This window comes from Onychostoma macrolepis, chromosome 07, assembly GCF_012432095.1.
Source record: "Onychostoma macrolepis isolate SWU-2019 chromosome 07, ASM1243209v1, whole genome shotgun sequence".
NCBI lineage: Eukaryota > Metazoa > Chordata > Actinopteri > Cypriniformes > Cyprinidae > Onychostoma > Onychostoma macrolepis.
In genome coordinates this window covers 34,221,305-34,241,663 of record NC_081161.1, presented here as the reverse complement: position 1 = coordinate 34,241,663, position 20,359 = coordinate 34,221,305, and the positions used below count along the sequence as shown (strand labels likewise).

The window sequence follows — 20,359 nt, the reverse complement described above, 5'->3', positions numbered from 1 at the left end:
TGAGTAAGATTTGATTTTGATAAAAGGAAACTTGCAGTATTTGCAGAGCTACATAGACACACACAGAATAACAAAAATAACACAATACTAAAATACCACATACTGTTAAAATGTTTGGAGTTAGTAACATTTTTTAAAGAAATGTAATGCTTTTATTCATGTGCAGTGTTAATAATAATAGTAAAAGACGTGATGTTACAAAATACTTCTATTTCAGACAAGTTCCTTTGAACTTTGTGTTTATCCAAGAAACCTGAAAAGGGTATTTATGGTTTATGATACTTTTTCTTGAGCATCAAATCAGCATATTAGAATGGTTTCTGAATGATAATGTGACACTGAAGACTAGAGTAATGGCTGCTGAAAATTCAGCTTTGCCATTGCAAGAGTAAATTACATTTTTAAATATATGGAAATAGAAAACTGTTATTTTAAATTGTAATAATATTTCACAATATTACTATTCTGCTGTATTTTAGATCAAATAAATGCAGACTTGGTAAGCATATAAGAATTAAAATGAAATAAAACTCTTTACAGACTCCAAACAGTAGTGTATGTACAGAACAGTTGCTATATACAAAAGAATATGTGTCTGTACATAAAGTAAGATAAATTATGGCATAGGAGCAGGATTGGAGAAGACTACAATATATTCACAGCAGTACTGTGGGTCACATTGACCAGAGTATTTTTTTTTTCTTTTCAGCTTTATTCATTGGACTTGATGTGTATGGTTTTGGTGCAAGGAGTTGTTATTTTCTCTCATTCTCTCAATTCTCTCATCATTTACTCATCCTCATGTCGATCCAGATGTTTATGGCTTTCTTTCCCAAAGCTGATGCTTCAAAAATCACACGAAGTAAACAAGGTAATCCACACGGCCCCAGTTATTGAATCAATAGTCGCTTTTCCACCGAAATTACCTGGAACAACTTGTCCCAGGAACTTTTTTTCCCGCAGACCTGTTGCTGTCTGCGTTTCCATCGCAGTCTAAAGTACCGAGAAGATTAGGCAAATAGTCTGGTGGCATAGGCCTCTTTTTGTTTTCATTTAAACATATTAATAGCCGGAAAATGTAGTTCAGGGAACGTGTATACAATGAAACAAATTATTATATTAAACAGCATTGTTTAATATAATAATTCTAACATATTGATAGATATATAATAGATATATAATATATAATAAAGACCAAAGATTACATGTTGGATTTACCCAAAACAAATTATATCTCATGTTTAACCTCTACAGAGACATCAGAGCCAGCGGCAAATGTCAGAAGGACTAGCCGAGTTAAGGCTGCTCTCTTTGGGATACATGAGCACTGAGCACTGAGCACGTGGAGCTCGTGTCTCCGAAATCAGCGACGCACATTTTCAAGTAGACGCTGCCTTTATAAATAAACCGCAGTTTTGAGTTTAAAACAACTACATTCTCGTCTGAAATACTCGTAAAACTACATTTCATGACACAATAACAGTAATATTTTGAAAAGTATGCGAATATGGTGGTTGAAATACAATACTGCGTGAACTCAACCACTCAGCATGCTCAGCGCCCAAGTCCCGCCCCGAAAGTTCCCGACCTTTGAAAAAGTACTACCTCACGAGTAGTATGAGGGGCAAATTTTTACTCGGAACTTTATTTAGATCCTGGTTCCTGGGTTGGAAACGCACCGAGTACTGGCCCAAAGTCCCTAGTTCCTGGGGAAAGTTCATGCGGTGGAAAAGGGCTTAATGTCTGAAGTAAAACAATAGGTGTAAGAAAAATTATATTATTTTTAACTATAACCTATCACTTCTGGCCTGTACACTTTCATTGTTTGGAGAAAGATTGATTATTTTCAGAAAAATGTTGTGTCTGTCTAAACAAAAGTAAGTCATAAGTCTTGAGAGACGGCATAAGGTTGAGTAAATGATGAGAGAATGTTTTGTTTTTGTGCGAAGTATCCCTTGAACTTGGTGTGAACAAGCCTTTAACTGTTATTATTAGAGTTGTGCTCTGCTACTGTAGTTCTCTATGGGTGTGTAAGTATGTTATGATAACACTGATGAATGATGAAGACCCCATGAATTCAAATTATGCTTTCTAGAATAAGAACATCATCTGTTCTTAACATCAACTTCGCAGTCATGTGATGTATACAAAAGGCTATTTAAAAAAAGGCCTGTGCTATGTCACGCCCCATCTTCCTTTTTAAGTAACTAATGTTTCAACAAAGGAAAGAAAACTGTTTCCATCAAATGATTTCATGGGGTCTTTAAGAGTTATAACTTTTTGTCCTTTTAATGCTACTGCAGGTTTTGTTGATTTGCCTGTGTGTTTTCTCATGAGCTTATGTGAAGGCATTCAGGCGGTGTGTCGGGTTAAATATTCCCCACACATCCCTCTTCCTTTTCCATTTATTTCTCTCTCTACTGGATCGTTTGTCTTTGAACACTCATTTTGTTTTCTTCTGTCTGCGTTGTGAGTGTTTGTGACTTTGTGTGTCTTTGTTAGTGTATGTATAGCTTTAAATGGATTAGGGTGGCTTGTGATGGAAAAAAGCACCATTAACTCTGTTGTAAGGTTGCTGTAGTCGTCTGTAATAGGCTTAGCTTCTCTGCCACATAGCAAGGTGATAGCATGTTATTTCTCCACCACAAGCTCAACTAATCCCTGCATAGTGGCATGTGGGTGTGTGTGTATGTGTGTTTCTTTTGTGCTTTTCTGTGAAATCAGCACTCTGTTTGACCTCTCTCTCTCTCCCTCCCTCCATCTCCCCCTCTCTCTCCTGTACCATTCACCACTGTCTCTCAGTTCAAATGCCCAGATCTATCGATCTGTCTATCTATCTATTGGTCTATCTATCAGTCGCTCTATCTGTCTATTGATCTATCTATAGGTCTATCAGTTCGTCTATCTATTGCTCTGTCTATCTATCGGTTTGTTTATCTATCGCTCTATCCATCTATCTATCACTATCTATCTTATCGCTCTATCCATCTATCACTATCTATCGCTCTGTCTGTTGCTCTCTCTGTCGCTTTATTAATCACTCTAGCTGCCTATTGCTCTTTCTATTGCTATCTATCTATCTGTTTGTCTGTCTGTCTTAAGCCCCAAGTATACTTAGTTTTTGTAGCCTTACATTTCAACGCATACCCTTTCTAAGTATACTCCATTTGATGTTGTGCGTGAATGTCGACAGTTTTGCTCTAGAAAGCTTCATCCATGTCCAGTGTCTGCTCTGTTTTTCCCCTTTAAGTTATGACCGATAACAAATATCTTTGAACTCTTTTAAATCAAAGCCGAGCTGTCGCAGTTGTTGTTACATCTCTTTGGTTTCATTTTCTACTGTGAGACAATGACCCGGGACAGAGTTGCCACCTTGTGGAAGAACTGATTACTGCAAAATAACTGCGCATGTGCGACTTGCACGTACAAAGTACAAAAATCGGGTAGTGCGTGTGCAGTACGCGCATACTGTTCTGATGATGAAATTTGCATCATGCACACTAGGGGTCGACCGATTATCGTCCTGGCCGATTATCGGCGCCGATATTAAGCATTTTTATGATTATCGGTATCGGTCATTTTCAAAACCGATGTGCCGATATAATTATTTAATTTTGAAACGCGCTATTTGGCTCTGATGCAGCCCACCGCGCATCTGATTTGTTGGGAGTCACGAGTCAGACCAATCAATGTGGAAGACTAAGGCACTCTCTCACTGAAAGCGCTTGTTACAGTTTCAGTGATCATCACGCATCAGTTGTCTCCCAAAGGCAGCAGCAGACCTTGCTTAAGTTGCAATGAATCACAATCCACTACACTGAAGTTGCAAAACACCTCAATATTATCTATTTATGGTTTCCGCGATGGGGAAAACGCAGACGGAATCGCGGAATCCAGTCGTATAAAGGGAATTTACTGTATAACGCGGAGTCACAGAGTTCGTCAAAGTTTGGATGAATTAATCAAAAGTAGGTCAGTACACTTAAATCGACTCGCGCTATGGACTAGTATCTGTAAATATTAAGCTGCAAAAAGACTTATTTAAATATGAATTCTGTATGTTCTGCGTGTCTCTGTATATGTGAATGGCACAGACACACACTGAAGTGCGCGACGCTCGCGGTGTTTTCAGCATCTGCCGTCTCACTAAATGAGGACATAAATACACGACCAACATCCCCAGAACTGCTCTGACAGTTGCTTCATGAGCATTTGACCGTTTCATTTGAGTAAAACGATCGTCATATCACATACATTGGCTATACAGAAACTTAAGAGGTCCTCATGGCAACCCGTCAAAATAAAAGTTCGGTTTATCTAGTACTACTACTACTACAACAACAACTTTTGTTTAAAAGAATAATCACACAATACGCTACTTATTCCATGTTTTAATTTTAATGGTAAACCCATTTGTTTGCCAAAAAATTGAGTTTAACTCTCATTTGAATAAAAGATAACTGAAATTAATGTTAAATTATGGCTTAATTTGCACTGCACTGTAAATTAAAACTAATCGAAATTACTGTCACATAGGCCAAGATTAAGATACTGTCACACAGGCCAAGATTATGATGACATAAATTGTGACATTTCAATAGGCTATTGAACCAAGTGTGCCTAACAGGCTATTAGTGTTATAGTTTAATTAAAATAGTTGCAGTCTTCTTCACAACTTCTACAATAGAGCTATGAAGACAATTAAATTATTTACACTTTTATATTATAATTATGAGAGCTTACATTTCCCCAAGCTGTTTAGCTGTAGTACAGTATTCATAGGCTTAATCATGAAGCGTGCAGTGGCCCCACTTTTAACTCTCTCTTTATATTACCCTTATTGTAGATGGATGCATGGAGGATGACAAGAGTAAGAAGTGAAATCAACACCAGGGAAGGCAGTTTTTGTCAGAGCCCTTGTTATTCTTAATTTTGACATTAATTTTCATTTTTACATTAGACATAATATATCGGTTAAAAATATCGGTTATCGGTCCACTTGGTCTGTAATAATCGGCATCGGCCCTGAAAAACACATATCGGTCAACCCCTAATGCACACTGACTGTACGCTGTCCCTTTGCGTACGCGTAAAAAGTGAAGTATACTTTGGGCTTCACACTGTATTCTGTCAATCTATTGCTCTGTCACCCTGTCGATTGCTCTGTTTATAACTATCATTCTATCCATTTATCTTTCTATAGCTATAACTGTCGATCTCTCATCTATCTATTGCTCTATCCATATATGTCTATCTATTGTCTGTTTGTTGATCTGTCAGTCTCTGTCTGTTGGTCTGTCTGTCTCTATCATTCTCTCTAATGTGTGCAAAGTGTGTTTCTAATGGAATGCTTCTCCCTCCCTCCCTGCCTCCACACATACGTACACACTCGTGTTTATGTGTGTGTCGATTTGTGCGTGTGTGTATGGAGGGGTCGCTCTCTCTCTCCCCTCAGCCTAAACACGCCCGGGTCCCGCGCCTCCACGGCCTCGGCCGGCGCTGTGCTCTCCTCATCCTCTTCCTCACGCACCCGCCATCACAAGTCCCTCTCCACCTCCGCCCATCCCTGCCCCGCAGACCTGCATTCACACCGGCCCAGGCAAGTCCCCACGCCGCCAAAGAGAGAACCCAACAAGAAACCAGTCATGTCAACTACTGAAGAGTGTCGTATAAAGTGATGAAATCTGGGAACTGTAACATGTCTCAGGGGGTTTCTGCATTGTTAGAAATCATTTACTTGGCAGGGAAAGAGCTTGCAGGAAGTCAGGGGGTGACAAAAGCCGACAGAGTCAACACTGGGAAGATGGCTGTGATACAAGACTAAAACAAGACACATTTTCATATCACTTCTGAAAAGACTAACACAGCTGGACACCAGCATATGTTTTGGGTTGTGGTCCACAGTTGTGTCCAGGCTTCTTCACTAGTAGGGGAAAATTTACTCACCCTTGTATCATTCCTGATTTGTACTTAGTTGACTTAGTTTCTTCTGTGGAACACAAAATATGGTATTTTGGAAAATGTGCTTTTTGTTTGTACAATGAAAGTCAGAGTTCTTTTGGACCTCACTGACTTGAATTGTATGGACAAAAATGAAAGTCATACAGGTTTGGAACAACATGAGGCTCATGCAGAAAAATCACACTAAGAATTTTCAGTTTGAATGAACTACTACTTCAAACCAGCAAGACTTTCTTGGTCAACCAGTTTCATTGGAAAAAAACAAAACATGCAGCAATGTCTGTCATATACCAGCTTGGACCAAAACTCTCTTTTTTTTTCAGAAGGGATTTCAGAAACAAATAAGAAATCATAATATTTGTTACAGCTTTCATGGAGTGATGAGTGTTTGTTAGGATAGGATGTGAACGGCGATACTTGGCAGTGTTGCTGAATTAAAATAATGCTAGACAGACCCTACTTCACTTTCCAGCTAATCGTGCTCCCTCCTTCTTTTAAACATTGTTTCCTCTCCTCTCTTGACCAACATTGTAAGGCCGCTAACAACAACCGCATATTCACACTGAACACTGACCACAGCAGGAACACATCATTTATAGCGCTGAAGCTAAGGCAGCAGGGAGTGTGAGTGGTTCAAATAGCTGTCAGTGCTGCTGTAAGTGAATGGCTGGTCTGTTGCATGCAGTGAGCTGAGCCTCTTCCGAGCGTGGTTGGGGACCATTGAGAGAAGGTACTGCTACCCTGTTACATCGTCTCTCTCACTCCTCTGTACTTCTCTGCCCCCTATGCACTGTCTCCCCTCTGGAGTGAAATGTACCTCAGTGCAAGGGCCATATATTCAGATGTGTGCACTGTATATATGAGTGAGAGAGTGAGGGGCCATGTACAGCACATAGTGTGGCTTATTCTGTCTCTCAAGTTCCTTTCACGTGACTCATGTCAGGACACAAGTGTTGACTTCCACAAGTGCTACAAATAGCACACAGGAAGGGAGATTTTACAAGGTTTAACTGAAATAGTGACGGCAAACGGAAGAAAAACGTAGAACTGATGTAGCAATGGCAAGCTCATGCGTTTGCTTCCCAGGGAATGCGTAAATGTAAATGTAGAAAGAAAATTTTGTCCTGTCTCAGGACACTTTTAGCTGCCACTGGATCAATCCCTCTTATATCTTATGATTATGAAAAGTCACACTTTTCAACAATTTACATGAGTCTAACCTGGTGTCAGTGGTAACACTGTAGTTTGATGCTTTGCTGCCTAGAAGAACATCAACATGAGTCACGTGCAAGGGCCTTCACTTTGACAACTTAAGACTGTGTGGTTTGCCACTGTGAAAATCTCTGCTTCAAGAGAGAATATCTATGGAATAATACTAAATGCATGTCGCATCATACATGTTTCATGTGTGTTCTGACATAAGTCAAAAGTGCAGATGTGTTTTCCCAGTGGCATGGGTTTGGTTCTTAAGCTCCTGCTCATATTTGCTAGAGTGAGTATTTAGTTTTTACTTCTTAACCTTTAGCTGTGTGCTGTATCTAACATACTACAGTGTTATCATGGGAACATCTGAGTCCCTTGCTAAGGTGTTGTGTTTGTGTTTATTAGTTTGCACAGTCAGAGTTAGTCGATGAATTTTTCCCCAAATCTGCCCCTGAGTATTCTTGCTCCATGGTAAAGTGATAGAGTTGGACACTCTCCCAGTGATTTGCACAGTCTTTCAGGCCCCTGGTTTAATCCACCCTGAAGTGTTAGTGATGACCTGCTGTGAACTTTTATGTAAAGAGGGTTTGAGAAGGTCATTTTTAGCCAGTGTATTGATGTCATACTTGGATCTGCAAAAGGTAAGTGATTTTGGTGCTGCCAAAATGTTAAAAAAAAATTAATTAATTAAAAAATGTAAAAAGAAAACGGCTCAATTGAGGTGAAAAAGGGAGAGAAATTGAGTCATTGGCATTGTAAATGCTGATCCCCAGTAACCAACTAATTTGTTTTACTCAGTCAACATGAAATGATGCTTACAAACCATTTTACTTGTATAATATGATGCATTTCAGGATGAATCAGAGTATTCAAAGATAAAATCGTCAATCAGGACTTGATTTTATCCATCTGCAATTACTGTGGTCCTAACATTCCTGCTTTATGATGTTATTTTATTTTATTTATTGAGAATTTTTGTCTTTAGAATAACATGCAAAAAAAAAAAAAAAGAAAACTTGGCAATAAGACAAGAAAAGTAAATTGTGTTGAATTTGATCTCATGTTGGCTGTAAAAAAAATTATTTAAAGGTTTTTACTTTCTACAAGTGGACCAGTGTGTGTAACCTTGTCAAATCAGGAGTTATAAACATGTCCCTAAATGAGATGATAATGTGGTGTCTGTTTATAGAGCAGATCATAGTTTGTTATTCCAAACACAGCTATGTTTCTGAGAAGGGTCCAGCATGCTTCACTTCCTGGCTGAAGTGGATGGACAGTGTTTGTGATCTAGCTTTGGCGGGTTCAGTTACCCAGAGTCATGTGACCTCCCTGGCCGTGCTTGTGCCAGTTGGCGACTGGTTCTGGCTAGGTTCTACTACACTGGTTGGCACTTAAACAGATGTTGGCATGGACCTGACATGGTTGGGTGAGATTTTCACAGGCAGTGTGCAGAAAGGACAGCTATGGGGAGGTGTGCTGCTTCACTACACGCTTGCTTGGACACACTCACTCACACATACACACAAATTACTGTGCAAGTTTTACAATATCCCTGAACTGTGTGTGTGTGTGTGTGTGTGTGTGTGTGTGTGTGTGATGGATTAAAAGTCTATGCACTGGGCCAGAGATATGTCTATATTCTCTTCTTTGCAGTTGACATATTTTATTATTTTGAGATTACGTAATATAAGTACTTGAGCACTGCAAGAGCCAGAACGAAGCTCCTGATACTTTAACTGTTGGTTTACCATAATTTAAATCTGTATTTTTGAAGTTAAACATGATTTTATGGAGATTGTTTTATGAATGCATAAATCAAGTGTTTTTCATATTTACAAAGCAGGTTTGAAACACCCATTATCTGCTATTCTTTCTGCAGACAAAAGTAGTGAAAATCAACCTTCCATGCCCATATTTTATTTTATTTTGTATTTAATTTTTATAGGTTACACTTTATTTTGCAGTGTCGTTGTTACAGTGTTATTGTATATTTAAGTTCTAAGTTATATTAACAACATGTACTTATGCATATAATTATGCATAATTTATTGTAACATAACGTGCGACAAGGACACTTTAAAATAAATGGTTATCTATTTTTTTTTTAATTTAAATGGAAAGCCTTTAAAATGCATTTAAATATTTATTGAAATCACTTTTATTCCAAAAAAAAGATAGTAAATATACATTTTTAAATACTGATCCTGCCATGTCCTCATCTTTCTTTGTTTCCTTTTCTTTGGGGAAAAATTGCTTTGTCACAGTGATCCCCCACAGAGAGCACCTGGTGCTTCCCCATCAGCCCACAATATCAGCAGCGCAGCTGGGACGGACCGTACCAATTTCCCTAGAGGGGTGCCCACCCGCAACACCTTCCACCTCGGCCAGCAGCGGGGCGCACGGGACCAACAGGGTTCTCCTTACCACGGGGCCCCCGCCTCCCCTTCTCTCTCCCACGGCAACAGCCAACAACGACGACCCGCGACTTCCGGCATCTTCAGCAAGTTCACTTCCAAGTTTGTGCGCAGGTGAGATAGACAACGAGTGTTTGATAAGTCAATGACAGGGGAAGTCACTGATTTCAGGAGGTGTTAACAACCCAAGAAGCCTGATTGTGGCTGAGCGTGGTGGTGTGAGGATGAGTGCGATGAATGCCGGGTATTTTCGTCAGTTAAAGATAGACTAGGTGCTGATGAAAAATAACAGAAAGAGACTTAGAAGACAAAGCGAACACATCAGCACATTCTCACACCTCCTGCTGAGTGTTATTTCATAGGTGTCTGTCATTATATTCGGTTAGTATGCTGGTTGGTTGTCTGTCTGTTATCAAACAGCTTCACAAGAGGATTTGTTCTTGCAAAACGTCGGCGTACACAATCGCAAAGTTCAACAGAGTCTTGGGTATTGTCATCATTTCGCCCGCAAGGTCAGGCCTTCATAAGGCAATCAAAGTGCTGTCAGTACCCATAATCCCAACACGAATCTCAGCTCATTTAAACACATGCAGATTTCTCATCAGTTTCATCATCTCTGTCTCTAAGTTCCAGCACACATATCTACCTTTTCCGCACCTCCGTGGCGACAGTATCCTTGGTAACAGCTGAGGTATTGCATTCCCCTGCTCTATAAATACTTGTGGAGGGGACACCTTGGAATCCACTCACTCACTTACATTGTGCTGTATTGTTTGTTCAAAAGCACAAAACTCATGTTTAAACTGCTAGATGAAAAATCTCAGTTGCACTTTAAGGAACATAAGAACACCTACATGTTCAGTATTAGTCTTTCGTTTCTGTTCGGCCTCAGATATCAAAGGAAAGGGTGAAATGACAGATGGCGTTTTCTATTTTGTCCTTGTGTATCTGTTTGTTTTTGTGTCCTTTTGTGTATACGTTCAAGCCAGTGTGGGAATGGTTCGACATGAACAAGATTTGTGCGTTTTAATAAATGAATGTAAACATCTTTTCTGAAGGTCAACATGAAATGGCATTCGCAACCCATTTTACTTCTGAAATATCATATTTTTCTAAAGGAAACAGAATATTAGTGAAAAATGGCATGAATGTGAGCATCTAGTTATACCTTAATGGTAATGCCTCTGTTTCAGATTTATTGTTGAATTTATGTAATATCTGCAACTTTTATTACACTACTATTCAAAAGTTTGGGGTCATTATGATTCTTGAGCTGCATATCAGAATGATTTCTGAAGAACTCTGAAGATTGAAGTAATGGCTGCTGAAAATTCAGCTTTGCCGTCACAGGAATAAATTACATTTTAAAATATATTAAAATTGAAAACAGTTATTTTTAATTGTATAATATTAAACGATATTATTGTATTAGTAAACACATAACTGCAGTCTTGATGAGCATGAGAGACTTTTCAAAAAGAATAAACATCTTACCAACCTCAAAATGTTTGAATGGTAGTGTATATTATTGTAATATGCCTTGAAATGACCAGCTGTATTATTTCATTGAAAAGCTTGAATTATCTACAACAGTATGTCTGAAACAGTGTCTACTGGCTATTGGTTAACATTATCTGCACCGCCTGAGTGGCCTAGGCTGGTCATGAAGGTTAGTCATTTCAGAGGTGGAGCTAAATGATGAAAAATTAGGAAGACAATTTGTTTTACTTTAGTGTAATTTGCAATGATTAACTGTGAACATGTACTAAATTTCAAGTCTTATTGTGCCATGAATTAAGTAAATTGGGTCAGTTTTGATTTCATGTTGGCTTTAACAATACTTCAGATTAAGCGGTTTAGCTCTACTTAGTTTGTGTAAGCATTCCAACCCTTTTATGAGTGTTAATAATTGACTTAATAGTTTAATTGCATGCAGTGACCCAGATTACTAATGTTATTTGCTCATTCTGTACGGTTAAAACAGATAACCCATCAAATAACCTCAGACTGATTGTTGCTGTGTCCAGGGCAACCCAACCACTTTGACATTTTAATTTGCTTTTTTGCTCTTCAATTTACATATATACATTTCTTTCCTTTTTTTCTTCTTTTTTTCTTTTACTTTTGTTTTGTAGAAATCTGTCACTCAGATTCCCCAGAAGGTAGGCAACGATGACCCTAACCCCCCTTTGTTTAAGGCTTGTTTTGACCTTTTTATTTCTCTTTCCCTGTTCCTTGTCTACATCCCTCAGTGTGTTCTGTGATTGGCCCTTTTTTTCCCCTGGTTGTTTATTTTGTGTGCAGTGTCATGACCAGCACTAACGACCAACTTCAGCCCTAAAAACACCACCGTCCTCAACTTTCCACAGTAACACCCAGTGCCTTTCCTCCCCGACTCCATCCTTTTATTTCCCCTCCCTGTCAGTTTACCTGGTGACCTCACCTGTGTGTCCCAGATTCTGTGTGTGACTAGTGTCTCCGCCTGCTCGAATAACACAGGGCTTTGATAACAGGACCTGACCTGATGTCAAAATTAAGACGGCTAAAAGGATATGGTGTCATGGAAAAAGAAATCCACAAGCACAGTTACTTGCATACACTACTGTTCAAAAGTTTTTGGGTCTATGAATAGCTTTATTCAACAAGGATGCATAAAATTGATCAAATGTGACAGTAAAGATCAAATGATCCTGTAAAAAAAAAATCACGGTTACCATAAAAATATGAATGTTTCTTGAGCACCAAATCAGCATATTGGAATGATTTCTAAAGCAAAACTGAAGCCTGGAGTTATGGCTGCTAAAAATTCAGCCTTGCCTTCACAGGAATAAATTCCATTTTAAAGTACATTGTAATTATATTTCACAATATTACTGTATTTTGATCAAATAAGTGAGCATAAGAGACTTTTGAACACTAGTGTATGTCACAGTTGTTTTGGCATAAGTCGTTTATACCATGTCTTCCTCATTTTGGCTCATAGAGGAAGTCATCGCAAAAAATGGGAAACGAAAACTGTTAATACTGTTAGCAATTAATATTAATTATGATCATCTAAATGTCACTTCTAGAAAGTATGTTGTTGTGCTAAAGGCAGTCTGCCATTGTAAAGATAATAAATGTTTTTTGAGCTGGAAATGTAAAAGGAAAAAGGTTAAAGGATGGTTGTCTTGTGCAGAACGTCTTCTCTTTCTTTCACTCGCTCATTAACAATGACAACAGCTACAGAAGCTGAGACCGGCCAGCTGTCAGGCGTTGTCCTGCTCGAACACCTAAAACCAAACTTTCCCATCGCACTTCTCTCTCTTTCTCTCTCTTTCTCTATTTATGCGGCATTGTCAGAATCTGTTTGACTGATGACTCACTCACACACAGGCACCTGGTGAATGGACGTCACCATCTGTCTGAAGTCACTAACCACTTGGGCCACTGGCACGAAAACATGGAGTTTGAATTAACAAAGATATTTCCTTCCACTGACATGATTATGTTGATAACCTGTTCATGTTTTAGTAACTCAAGTGATGCGAGGTGCTTATTATCGTTTTAGAGACCAACAGAGGGCGTGAGCGAGCAGTTTATTAAAGGAAATATGTCTTTGCGCCCTCTGGTGGTCAAACCTGAAGCCTGCATTTTGTAATTCATGCCTGTTGGTGACCAAGTGTTCTTTGCAGGATTTGTCAAATGTAATGGCTCATGTTTCTTTCAGTGCTTAAACAACTCAAATGCTGCTTTGCTCGTTTTTTAACCATTTGTTATGATGCGCTAACAAAGTCCTGAGCTGTTTCTTTCATTGTCTCTCTGTCTGTCCACGTGACTGTGTTGGTGTGTTTCTGTCATCTGTGTGGTGTTTTTTTTTTTTTTTAAATGTGGCTCTTAGCAGAAGGGCTCTGACGGTATTGTCAGTTTGCTAAGGGCCTGTTTGTCTGTTTGTGTGTCTGGTGGCGTGTTCGGGATGCTTGTGTGCTCGGCCAGACAGACTATAGGGGCAGGTGACTGTTGGATGTGAGTTGTTACCATGGTGATGGGGCTCTGTAGAATCCTTTAGAGCATCTTGGACAGACCTGCATCATTCCACCCCACTTCATGTTACTGAAGCAGTCTGTCTGATTCATCTGTTCATTGGCATTACACATGCACAGTTCCAGTTGCATACAGTAGATCAGCTCAGTAACTGTGAGAGTGAAAAATAATAATATATCAAAGCAATATCACACAGGGTACTACGCTGTTGTACTGAATGTATAACGTTGCTGCTGTGATTTTTTTTTTGTTTTTTTTTGTGACTGCATAAATAGCTTTGAAATTAGTTTTAAAATGGGAATGAACAAGTGAATCAGTGGAGTGTGGTGGTTCTGGAGGGGTAATTAATTTCATAACCTCATGTGGTGCTAGACAGTCCTTCATCTTCCTGATCACTGTATTGAATGAGTTAAACTAGAACTCAGACTAAGACTAAACTCTTGAATGTTTTTTCGAGGAGCCCCTATGAGGGAGAGGGTCGAGAGGAGGGTATCAGGTGAGAACAAAACATAAGGATTTCTTCATCAGACCTAATCAGTAGATCTTTAGGAGGTGTAATTGGGCAGCAAAGGGGCTTTTAAATGGTTGATAATTGGTTTTTAACAAATATTAGTAGTTACCCAGTGGGATATAATTGAAGGATTAATTGCAGTGTGGATGATCGTGTGTGTGTGTGTGGGAGTACCTGGGATGTGTTTTGATTTTTAATTGATTCATAATTTGTGTCTTAAGTTTGTTTACAATGAATACATTTCAGATTACTGCCTGTCTCTCTATTTCTACATGGCAAACGCATGCACAGTTGAAAGGTTTCTGCTTGTTTTATCTGTCTAAGGACTGCTTATAATAATAAAATCTTTAATTCTGTGAACACATCTGCACTACTCCTCGATTCGGACCTGCGCTTTGTTTCAGATATTTTGAGCATCACCATGAATAGGAACCAAAAGAAGTACTAGTATTGTATTATGTGTGCAATGCTGCCTTCAAGTCATACAATCATATTTATGAGTTTAGCATGCATAGGCACCACCATAAAAATATAATTACAGGTGTGTTTTTTTTTACTGGTTTGATACAATTAAGTTTTAATTGTGAATTTTTATGGTACAATTTAGTTTGTAGGCATTTTGGGTACTGCTGATGTTGAATAGTGATCAAGTTTGCCAGAAAATACTTTTTTTTTACGTAAAAGCAGATACATTTTAAAGCACATGCACTACTTTTCAAAGGTTTGGAGTCATTACATTTTGTTTTCAGTTTTTTGTGTTCACCAATGCTGCATTTATTTGATCAGAAATACAGTAAAAACAGTAATACTGTGAAATATTATGATGATTTTTTTTATTATTATCAGTGTAAAACAGAATTGAAATAAAAAGGATTGATGAATAGAAAGCAAAAAAAATTGTGACAATATAAAGGTGTTTACTGTCACTTTTGATCAATTTCATGCATCCTTGCTGAATAAAAGTATTTTGAAAGATACTGTAGATAAAGTATCAATTGCGCACCTAATGTGCATTGTTTATTTTTCATTTTGCTGTGGTAAAAATCTTCCTAAAATATGAAAATGCCCAACGCACCATTTTTACCAACTAAAGTCACATTTCTACATTTGTCGGAACTTGAAGGCAGCTTTAAGCATTCATTATTTTGACTAGCATACTTACCCAGATGAACCTAATTCTGCTTTTGTCACTGAGCAACATCAAGTCATTTGAACAAACCAAATCTCATTTAGTCTTCGTCTGAGAGGGAGAAATTCAGAGCTTCTTAAAGGCTCAACGTGAAGCTGAACAGGCTCAGACTTCCCTCAACTGTCATATTCACTCCAGAGTCAATAAAACACTCTACTTTAAGCATGTGAGATGCGACTTCACATCCTTAGCACGGCACATGCAAGAATGCCTTAATGAAAGGTGTTCACTCGAAGCAGAAGCCTTTCACTGTTCCATGTGTTTGCGCCACATCAATTTGCACACGAACGGATGCATGCCTGCTTTCCTCTGCAACGTTTCCAGTTGTTTATTGCTGTATGTCTCTCTCCAACCATGTCCACTGCCTCATCCTTTCTCTCTCTTTCTTCAACACCCTCAATTTCCCTCAACCCTCTTTTTTGTCTCTCAACGATTTCTCACTTTTCTCCCACGCACCTTCCCACATCCTCTTTGTTCTCTCGTTCCTTCCTTTCTGTCCTCGTTCACCCCCTACCGACATTCTCTCAACCTCCCCCACCTCCATCCTTCTCTCTCCATCCCTGTCTCTACAGATCTATGCTCAGCAGCGCAGAGAAGTCGGAGAAGACCAGCGTAGGGCCGGAAGATGACAACAAAGACTCCTCCTCCTCCCCCGGGGGCGGGACTCCTCCGGCTGCTCCCGTGTCCTCACTCAAAGACCAGGCGAAGCCTCGCTCGCTCCGCTTCACCTGGAGCATGAAGACCACGTCTTCCATGGAGCCCGGTGAGATGATGAAGGAGATTCGGAAGGTTCTTGACGCCAACAGCTGCGAGTACGAGCTGCGCGAGCGCTACATGCTGCTGTGCATGGCTGGTAACCCCGCCCGCGACGACTTCGTCCAATGGGAGATGGAGGTGTGCAAGCTGCCCCGCCTCTCGCTTAATGGCGTGCGCTTCAAGAGGATATCTGGGACGTCTATTGCCTTCAAAAACATCGCCTCCAAAATCGCCAACGAGCTGAAACTGTGAGAGGAGAAAGAGATGAGAAAAGTGAAAAAGTAGCATATTAAAGAGTCTCTGAACAGGGATGAGTGAGGATTGTATTGCTCAAACACAACCTGCTGGTATGGGTAGGTACAGAGAGAGATATAAGATCAGATTCATACAAACGGGGGGAAAAAGTAGCACACTGGCCCTTCATTCCTGCTCATTGAAGAGTTTTGGAAGAGTAATCTCTGCAGGTCCTTGGTTCATTGTCCTGAACATGTTCAATTCCGAAAGGCGACAAATGAATTTTGAACTCATTTTGTTCTCTTTGTACACTCGCACACAAACGCACCTATTGCCTATTGAAACGGATAGAGCTTAAAACGCCACACTTGTAAGAGGGGTGGCCCTAAAGTATTCACAGGGTGTAGGTGCGCAGTTTAGGACAGAAGTTTGTGCCCCCTTAAGAGAAACACACACACACTCACTCACTCACTCTCTCTCTCTGTGTTTATTTCTTTCTCTTCTTCTATCGACAGGGTTACACCTCACCGTTGTTCAGTAAGGGCCAGAACTTGATCAATACTGAGAGGATTGTAAATTCTGGTTAAGGTGATTTTAATTCTTAATCGGCTGGGTTTAGATTTGCTGCACTGGAATGGGTGAATTTCTGTTGCCTTTTATTTTCTTATAGAAATTAAATGTTTCATTGTTGTATTTACCAATGATTATGTTTTAATATTATTCCTAGGAAAAACAAATTCTTTTTTTAAATTTTTTTAAATTTGTGGTCTCGTGTTATTGATCGTGCTATGCCTTTGTATAAAGAATGTCTGAAAAAGCACCACATGACTCCCACTGCACCTTTCACACTCTCGCCCCGCTTTGTTGCAAAGGATTATGGGGCAGCAAGTACTCTCCTCACACTTAAAACAAAAAAAAAGTCACTGGAAAAGACATTAAAGGACTCAATCTTTGCAACTAATCATTCCCATGCCATTTTCCTGACTTAGGAACTGCTGTCGAGCTCTTCTTCTCTGCATCCAACACCTTTCATGGTTCAAGCCAAGAACTTTCCACCTTGGTCTCGTCTGCAGGTGGCTTTTTGGCATTAAGCATTTGATAGCACACTCTTTATGAAAACGTATCGTGATTGAATGTGTATGTGTGTGTGAGAGATGATGGAGTGTCATATCTGAATAACCAAAAGGCTTGCTTAGTTTCATATTCAATGCAGAGACTATTAATACGTAGCCTTGAGACAACAAGTACCTGCCATGAAGTCAAATATTGGCGTTCTGGTAATTCCAATATTTTGTTGGCATTATCATTTTCACTATTGAAATCAGTTAGGATGTCATTCTTGCACAAGCAGATCAGTAATTTGGAAACAACCCGCAGATGTGTCTGCATAAAAGAGAGAGCATAAAGGTACACTGACTATGAGCTAGAAAGTTACAGTGTGTTTCCATCCATTTCTGCTGAGCTGTACATGCTTGCATGCATCCTCTAGTTGACATCGGGTGCACTGTCACCTCTGTTGTTGTGTAAAGAGGAAGGGGGTTGGGATCAGATCTCCTTAAAAAGTCTGTCACCAGTTTGGGGGACTACTGTGCACATGTGTGTTTTATATCTTCATAGAAAATAATGATTATCTTTTTTTTTTTTGTCATGTACTTTGCTGTTCTCACCAATGATCATTTGTTCAAGGTGCTGGGGATCCAATTATCTTAAGTATTGTTATTTTTCTTCAGGGTTGATTATTTTTATTTACACAAGTTTTTCGTTGCTGTAATTTTATTATTTGTGTCAGACTCTTTGCTGTTGGGTTTAGGGGGGTTCGCATAGAAATACACCAAATGTTTTTTGTTTTGTTTTTTCTTTTTGTGCAAAGATGATTATGATCAATGATAGTAATAAAACAATTAAATTCAAGCTGACTGTATTAAAACTGATGCAGTATGTTCTGAGGTTTAATAATGTTTGTGGCATCTGTGAAGGTATGCTTGATTGCTAAAACTAAGCTCTTGATATACTTGCTTGTAAGTGGCATATAGTAACAATTTAGTCCTAACCAGGTGCCACAAGATAAATGAGTTAATTTTTATTTATTTATTTATTTTTTGTCCTAAACAAGGGGTTTCCAAACTTTGAGGATCCCCATGTACGATGATCCTAAACCATAAAAGCAGCTATATATTTTAACTTAAAGGAACTATATTTATACTGTATGAGAAACATAAGATTAAGATTGATATTATGAAGGAAACAATGTTTAAAAAGATATATAGGTGCCATACTAAAAAAGAAATACTTAAAGAAATTTAAATATTATCTAGACAATATTTACTTTCTATTTAACCCTTACTTTTGTGATGGGACCCACATTTAAACTGCTTTAAAAAACTGGTTAAAGTATTTGCTATTTTCTTGAAGTGTTGTGTTTTTTTTTTGTTTCTTATTTGGGGTCATGAATTTGTAGATGTGTTTTGGAAAAGCTGTGCAAATTTTGTCTACCATGGTATTAGGGGTCAGCGGGTCACCCCATCTGATTCCATGTAATTTGCCAAAAAATGAACAAATTGAAAAAAAAACATTAAAGAGTCAGTAAAAAGAAAAAAGTTTTTTAAAACTATATTTGCAGCTTGTAAAATTATCAAGTGATTAATTTTGACCCCTAACAAAAATGGAGGACCTATTGTATTAACACAGCGAGACAGTAATATTTACAAATGCAAACTTGTTTTTGAGTGCATTTGTTTGGAATTGACAACCGTATATTAAACAGACTGAGTCTCAAACTTCTCCCTTAAATACAGCATTCGCGAGTGGATCAACGAACTGATGCCAGTCCCCTTTTTTTTTTTTTTTTTTTGGTTCTCAAACTAGTCGTGAGTATCATCTGTAACCACAGTGACCATTATATAAAAATATAAAAATTTAATATGGCGACATCTATTACTTTGGAAAGTTACATCATTGGTGACACACACGAGTCCATTCGAGGAGGGAGTTTATATCCCTCAGATCCAACAGCTATAACATACCTGAGTAGAGGAGCGGACAGTTTGAGTTGCGTTCAAACCGCAAAACTGCAGCTGAAAACCTGACAGACAGACATCTCGTATCTCAAAGTCTGTAAGTTACTAAAAGCACGCGTGGAAACTCAACAAGCACAAAACACTCACTCGTGCTGAATGACTGTCCAGTACGGTTCCGTTCACACAGATGTAAGCCGAAAACACGGCTGTGAATCTTGAAAAAGTATTTTATTTATTTAAAAATGGGCAGATTTGATTTTTATTTCTTACTGTTAGAGCTATAGCTGTAAACTATAGGTGTCGGGCTTTAGAAAACAGAATGGAGAATAAAACATAATTGTGCTTAATATAAGTTATGCGTGTAAACAATTACTAAAAATGTGTCATATCACACCTGGGGCCTATACCATGAAGCCGGTTTAGCTGGCTAGCCAGGTAAGTTTCCATTTATTTTTCGCCAAGCCACTTTAATGATCTTAGGCATCTTTGGGGTGTTCATCATCATAACCTGCTCCGAGGCAGGTCAATGTTCTGGATAAAAGACCTCAAACAGAAACTGGACCAAACAGCTGTGAACAAAGTGACACATCTCTGGCACAATAAACCTCTTTTTTCTATAAATCAGTTCCCGGCTAGTCATGAGCAATTTGTTTAATTACTGTTATTTAGCATTTCGTTTAAATTAATATACAGGTAATAAGTAAGCTTCAGAATAAATAGATGTACTATACGTGACCTTACATGTACAAGTTCCTGTATATTATATTATGAACTATAGGGTAGAGTGGGGGAAACGCCCCCCTTATGGAGTGTGTAATTTTTTTTTTCTGTGAAACAAGTTAAATGTGTTCAAAAAAGTTATCATAGTTTTAGTGACAATGACATAAATTATAAACAAAGTATGAAAAATGTCTAGAGTTTAATGTCTAGATTTTTAACAAAACAAAACAAAAAAAATTAGCAAAACACCCCCCAGTCTGGCAAAGCAATTTGCTTTAAACATTTACAGCAAAATCAGAGTACAGGCAGTGTTAGCTTAAAATTAAAAAGA

The 20,359-nt window shown here is 38.6% G+C and overlaps 1 protein-coding gene across 8 annotated transcripts in view; it reads left to right on the top strand.

Moving 5' to 3' along the window:
• The window catches only part of mark2b (MAP/microtubule affinity-regulating kinase 2b), a 50,629-nt gene extending 32,427 nt beyond the window's left edge, over positions 1-18,202 (top strand). For 2 of the 8 annotated variants that reach the window (XM_058780640.1, XM_058780643.1), the window contains exons 15-19: positions 5,456-5,599; positions 9,429-9,692; positions 11,714-11,740; positions 14,059-14,097; positions 15,874-18,202. In XM_058780640.1, the coding sequence (XP_058636623.1) occupies positions 5,456-5,599; positions 9,429-9,692; positions 11,714-11,740; positions 14,059-14,097; positions 15,874-16,309 (910 nt within the window). In that variant the 3' untranslated portion in view covers positions 16,310-18,202. The remainder of the gene's footprint in view (positions 1-5,455; positions 5,600-9,428; positions 9,693-11,713; positions 11,741-14,058; positions 14,098-15,873) is intronic. The other 6 variants (XM_058780641.1, XM_058780648.1, XM_058780645.1 and 3 more) reach the window with 6 other exon arrangements.
• Positions 18,203-20,359: the final 2,157 nt, after the last annotated feature.